Source organism: Ambystoma mexicanum, chromosome 12 (assembly GCF_040938575.1).
Source record: "Ambystoma mexicanum isolate Mex_15411 chromosome 12, UKY_AmexF1_1, whole genome shotgun sequence".
NCBI lineage: Eukaryota > Metazoa > Chordata > Amphibia > Caudata > Ambystomatidae > Ambystoma > Ambystoma mexicanum.
In genome coordinates, this window is record NC_090936.1 from 120,891,248 (window position 1) to 120,897,942 (window position 6,695).

Below are 6,695 nucleotides of genomic sequence, written 5' to 3' on the forward strand. Positions count from 1 at the left end.
CCAGACCCACAAAACCTTCGTGGAGGAGAGCCCAAGACCGCGGACAATAGCACAAGTGTCTTACAGCAGATGTGAACGGTACAGGGAGCGTGTTTCACCACTGATAAGCGGGAGCGAGGGAAACTCCTGCTACCTTCGTACCAACCTTGACTTGATTAAAGCTGAAAGCCAAGTGGTTCGTCACAGCCTGTGACTAGAGTTGAGAACCGATAAGAGACGGGCTGTATTGAATGAGGAACGCAAAGTGGCAAGTTTGAACTTAGTTTAATGAACTGGGAAAGAACTGTAAAAGTGGTGAGGGGAGACCAGCTGCAGAGGGAATCAGCACCACATGGGTGTCGCTCTGAGACACTCTGGTAGATCCCCATTTGAATGAAACTACAGAAAGCAGAAGGCCGTAGGAGAGCCACCAGAAGGTCAAAGTGGTCATAATGGAGGTCTAGTAAAATTCTCGTACAATCAAAAAACTTTGATCTACAAATCCGAGAAAGTAAAGGAAGTGAATCCTGCATGGTGAAAGTAAAAGGGAACCGAATCCTGTGAATATTGAGGGTGAATGTTAATGTGAAATTGTAGAGACTGAACCCAGAAGAGGGTTGCTAACAAAAAGGGGTCAAAGTCTAAAGTCCCGAAAAACAGGGTGTTAAAGTTAAACCTGAACAGGGGATATGCACCTGAACTGTTTGAAAAGACATTGATATTTGTGACCAAAGGGGCGGCACCCAGAAGAGGGGGACCCAGGGATGAAGTCGTCACCCACTGTGAAATAGAACTTTGTGTTTGTTTTGTGATTGGATACATCAGGCCCTCGAAGGCAAGAGACTTTCAGGAGAAACAAGACTTGGCTATCCACGGCTCTGATCACTGCCACTGGAACGGTTAACGCGTGCTGGGAAAGCTAGAGTGTGCGCTGTGCTCCAGACTCCCATCTTACCCTGTGCAGAAAACGTGCGGAAGGGAGTCCCCGTTTACTGCATCCTGACATATTATTTACAAACACTTTTCTTTTCATGAGAACAATCCCACGCCCATTTTTGTATTAATTGTGAGGTTTGTTAATAGGTTTCTTAGTATAGGCCCTTTTTGTTTGACACAACGCCACTAGGACTGCCTTATTTTTCATTTGAGGGTCAACGCTTGTTCCCATCTTACATTTAGATTAGGTATTTTTCCAACCTGTATACAAAATTCATTGTTCAATAAACACCCTTGAACTGTGATCACTTGTGTCAATTGTACTGCCGTCACCAGGACTTCCTCACAGCACTCTGAATTCCCACCTCACCCTGCCCTGTACGCCCTCCTCCCCGTTTACCATACCTCCTGCCCTCCCACCCGCAAACACCACTCACCATTCTCTATATCCCATGTGCTTTCCTTAACATCCCACCTGCCTTTTGACTATGGAAAGATTCGAGGGACTACCTCCCTTTTCTTTTTCCAGCATGCATGCATCCTTCATTGTAGGTTGTTTCATAGAGAATTTGATGTGTGCTGTATGCGTGCAAATGATTTTTGCTCAGAAAGAGTCTGAATTAGCAACCCGACGGGTGCCAATAGTACTATACCTTATGTTTTTCTTAGCCAGAAACAGCCCAGGACCTTTGTTGAGGCCCTCCCTTTGCTCAGGCCTACTAGAGCTCGGGATGGCGGCCCAAACAAGGGGCTGAAAACTACAATGCATTAATGGTGGGCTGCACTTAATTGTGATGCAAGACTCCTGTGTGCTCAGTGGGTATGCTGCCAACATGTAAAGTCGGTAGTTTCCTCCCTCCTCTGGGACTATAGAAACAAACAAGTTCCCAGGGAAAAGGAGAATTCTAATTTAAATTATGTTAACACAGAGCTACCTGGCCAGAACAGGTTAAACCATCAAAGTGAACTTTGGCAACCAACTACAAGTCTTCCTGAGAACACACAATAACAACAGAACCCCCCGTAGGATAGCAAGACTCAGCAGTAATAGGATAATGGGAAACAATGGGATAGTACTGGCTACCGAAGCCTACCTTTTGTAAGGGGGCCATTAGGAGTCTGACAACAACAGTAAACACATGCAGTATTTTTTTTAAAAAACGCCCATTTTTACCATCTGCCCTGTTATAGACTGCCGTTGCAATATGACAGTAGCCACATGCAGTATTTATTCAGAACATGGCATGCAACAATTCCTGTAAGACAGAGGGGAGCCACAAAAACTCTTGTCCTCAAAACCCCCGGCTGTACCAAAATTTCAAAACGGACTCTCACAATCACCCAAGACACAGATAAGCCACCCATGTAAAACCACGCACAGAACCACACGCTACTTGGATCAACTGAAAACAAACCAGCACACAGTGACCGGTTTTTCCCAGACATAAGCTACCATCTTTAGATCAAAGCGCTCTTGCGCTTTTCCCCCCTTCAATCCCACTAACCAACCCATCCCAACCCCCTTCCCTCAGCCTTTGCGAGCATGGTCAGTGGCGAGGTGTCATGGTAGTCCCTGTTTTCTCCATTATATCTATACTGGGTACAACAAACCTTTCATCGACAGCTATTTTTGTGACAGGTTTTGTTTTTTTTTTTCCAAACATTTTTCACCGAAAAAAAAAACATTGAAAAATATAGGGGAGTGGGAAAGGGCATATAAAAGTTGGGGGTCGGGGATAGGGTAAAAAAAAAAAATTCACAAAAAATGTATTACAAAAAAAATAAAAAAACACGAGAGGAGTGGGGGCTTGGGAGAAACCCTCCCCCCCAAAAACAAACATTTGATGGGGTTTATTCGCCAAAACATTTTCGTTAAAAGAAATTCGCAAAAATAGCTGTAGATGAAATGACATAGAACCCTACACTGATATGACTAGCTTAAGAACCTGCGTATATCGTCTACAATAAACAATAACATTAAAGTACTGAGTTGCAACCTGTGGCATTATAGATATTTTGGCCTACAAGCCCCATTAGCCCACAACTCGCACTAGCCCCATTTATTTTATTATTTATTGGGCATTTATAAAGCGCATATACAGCAAATGGCGTATCCGGCAGTCAATGGCGAGGGATCATTGGTATTGTAGGCGAAAACATCTCAAGGGCCACAAAATCTCCCAGCCCTTTTCTGATGAAATTATACGTCTGCTAAATGGTTAGCTTGCTGATGCACTCGGTAATAAAGCTAGATCATATCTGCAAATGTGTGCCAAACATTGAGTACAATTACTGGCAGCATTTTTGAAGCTTCCCTTTATAGTTATGGGGCCATGGTAAAATCAAGGGCGCATAACGAGGTCAAGGGGCATTAACTCAATGTGTACCTGTAAACCTCTGCGCTGTAACACCCATTATATTAGGACCATAGAGACTTCAGTTTTCACTGGATTAGACAGATGCCGCAAGGGATCTGGGGGACATGATTCAGCAGAGGGACAGCATATGGAGACGCTGGTTGGCTAACCTTGGCTCGAGCATTCTTAAGATGGAATATAAAAAACAGACACTGAGCATAGACATGGGGTGTTGGGAAGAAAAACCCAACAGCAGGCCTTTTAACAGTGGGCATGGTCCTCTCTTCTGATCCATGGGTAATAGCAACCACCGACATTATGTGTGGTGTTATTGGCCCAGCATCGGCAGCCACTTGCTTCCTGGGCGAAGGGGTGAATTGGTTGGAGTTAAACAAGTGGTACTGCATCCATCAGCTGTTGGGCACTCTGCCAAATGGTTTTAGGGTTGTCCCTTTGACCCTTTACCAAAAATAATCCTGGATCCAAGAAGGTAATGCTACGAGATCCCAAATCAATGTCCGCATAATGGCCCTCCAAGTGGTCCTCTCTGATCAATACCATGGAGGCCATGCCTAGACATTATTTCACAAACAATTTATGTAAAAGATCCTCCCCTAGAAAGATGGAATAGTCGCCACTTTGTCCGGGGTTCAGACACAAGCTATGCGTTTTCTTAAACACATTGGAAACATTCACTTTCAGAAGCAACACAATACAGTTGTTTTAGAATTGGGGCCGTCCCAAGGCCATCTTCTTGGTGCCAGTGACTGCAGGAAAGCTGGAATGGAGTGCCTGGTTCTGTGCACATTGGATCTGCAGCAGAGTTCATGAAGAAAGGAGGGCTTTATTAAAACGTGAAGGGAGGTGATAGGACTCGATGCAGGAGTGAAGAATAGGGTACTTAGCCTGGGGGAATCCCTGCAGCTCAGGTCGAGGATCTTGGGGTTATTGCATCCAATTAATTCAAAATGTCCTCCAAATGGAGGGGTGCATCAGAAGACATGTGTCCAGGTGAGGGGGAAAGAATGTGTCCCCACAGGGGAATTCACTGGTGGGAGACTAGTGCAGAGCAGACTGTCCAGTTCCTGGGATCACAACTCCGCAATGATACACGCGGGATAGTGGCCCGCCAGAGGCGTGCCACCCGCATGGTGCAAAGATTGCATGGAAAGCTTGCAAGCAGAAAAAAATGACTCCAATCTGCAGGATTTGGACGAGAAGGGGGTTAGCAGGGACACGCCAGACACCCCAGCACAGTGTACCGAGGGGTGCACACGGTATAGGAGGCGAGCATACCACAGTGAAGCTGTGGGCACGACATCAAGGGTTACACAACAAGGCTTATGGCGGTGCAGGCACAAAAACAAGGACATCGATGCTTGCAGAACAGTGGGCAAAGGCACACAACGGCTTCCCAATATGGCTGGTGGGGCAAAACCATTGACAGGGTTCAAGAAGCAATAGAGCGGTCCCAGCCAGAGAGCAAAGACAGGCCTGGAGACCAGATGGATGTATTTATTTTAAACTTACACAACATAAGAAAGTACACACGTTGACAAGAAAGAGAACGATTCTGCAGCGCCGATTTGGCAGGGCCGGCGGTCACCAAACCGGCTGGAAGCTATGCTCATTTACTGATGGAAATCCCTAGAAAGGCCTACTTTAAAATGTAAACAAAAGTGCATTTGTGAGTCAATAAAAGCACTCCTATTTGAAATCAGAACAAGCATACACTTATATAAGTTTTAAGAGGAGCGGATCTGCCGTTGGGTCTGCTCTCGGAGACACAAGAGCTTTCTGATCAAATCAATGAAGTCCGTGGCTCCAGGAGAGATTTCCAGGCTAGACTGCCGAGGCATAGCCAAGATGCCTTCCGTAGCGCCTTGAGTTCAACCGCCAGGGGTTCATGGGAGCTTAACTACAGCCTCTATTCGAAGGCGGCCTGCATGAAGCGTCCACAAACATTCCCCCACGAGTGGCTGTTTTATTCCAGTACTCGCAACTGCGCAGTTTGACCATGTTGGGGTTTTTCCGAACGGGCATGAAATTCCATTTATCTCCGATAGGGGGTGGGGGTGGCTGACGTATTAGGAAGGGAACGGGGCCAAGAAGCAAATGCACGGGCTCAGCTGGACGCGGGCAGCAAGTGGTCCCATATGATGTGACATGGGTCAACACAACTTACTTTGCATGCTGGGACTTGTAGGCCTATACTTATTCTGGGAAAAGTTAAACTATGCGTTCCAGAATGCACAGGCCTGTTGGCTGAAAAGCCAGGGCTGACTTAAGGTATTAGACAGGAGATAGACCCACTTGCCAGTTACGAAAGAGGATATACAATTGCGCCCGGGCAGCCTGGTACAGAAAAGGTTACAGCCCTCCCTCCTTCCCGCCCCCTCCCACGAGCTCGGGTTACCAGATTTGGGATAGGTGACTATCCAGATGTCGTTTTCCCGGGCGGTGAAATCGGCAATCTCCTGCATTTTCCCCCTGCAGAAAGGGGGCAGCCTGATCCCGTTGTACTCGAAGTATTTGCTCTCGAACTCCCCGGGAGTGCTGGGTGTCTCTGCCTCACTCTCCGCCATCCTCCTGGCGCCGCTTCCAGTGTTTGCTAAGAGACAGCCCACGCCCAGGACCAGGATGCCCAAACCGAGCACAGGCAAGACTTCAAGGGTAACCACTCGTAGGACCGCGAGTATTTCCTCCAGGCTGTGGTAGGGGGGGGGGCTGCCAGCGGAGCTCCTTTCGCTATCCTCGGCGCTAGACTGGGACCATCAGCGAATGGGCTCCGGAGATGGTGATGTAATGCGAAGGATGGAGAGGCAGTGGCTGGCGGGGCGCAGCATCAGCAGCGGCTCCTCCTCATCCCAGCAACAACCACAGCAGCATCGCTCCCTTCAGTACCTTTCTCCGCGCAGCTCACCTCCGAGCACAGCGCATGCGCCTTACCCTGCTTGCAGCCCGGCTGCTCCGACACCATCTTGAATGTTCGGGAACCGAAGGGTGTGGTAAGGGCAGCCTCTTGGCTTGCTAGGGGGCACTTTTTTTTGTGTTACCACGTGCACACTGCAACACCTTTGTGTTTCACAAGGATTGTGTTTTATATATAAATTGGCTGCACCGTGAACAATTAGTTTAAAACACTTAATTTCTTGCATTATAATTTCCTGTAAAATGCTCATCTTCAAGAAAAGAATGCCAGTGAACAGACATACGGGACCTCTCACTCTTCAGTCAGACGCATTATTTTTTTATTTAAAAATTCGTTTCTCCATCCTCCTAAAGTTTCCTTCAAAAAGGGCTGTCACAAGATGTGGTGAGGCCTGGGGCAAACACATTTGGTGAGGGCCCCCTTTCTATTTTACGCTCTGGGCCAGCGGCGGCACCTTCGCGAACAGGGGACTCGAGAAATCTCCCCTTGAG

General features: G+C 47.4%; 1 protein-coding gene across 3 annotated transcripts in view; it reads right to left on the minus strand.

Annotated features, from left to right (window-relative positions):
• The window catches only part of SULT4A1 (sulfotransferase family 4A member 1), a 165,989-nt gene extending 159,787 nt beyond the window's left edge, over positions 1-6,202 (minus strand). For all 3 annotated transcript variants that reach the window (XR_011281746.1, XM_069628136.1, XM_069628135.1), the window contains exon 1: positions 5,689-6,202. Coding sequence is in view for 2 of the 3 variants with exons in the window: in XM_069628136.1 (XP_069484237.1) it covers positions 5,689-5,857 (169 nt within the window). In the remaining variant the exon portion in view is untranslated. The remainder of the gene's footprint in view (positions 1-5,688) is intronic.
• Between the last annotated feature and the right edge of the window lie 493 nt (positions 6,203-6,695).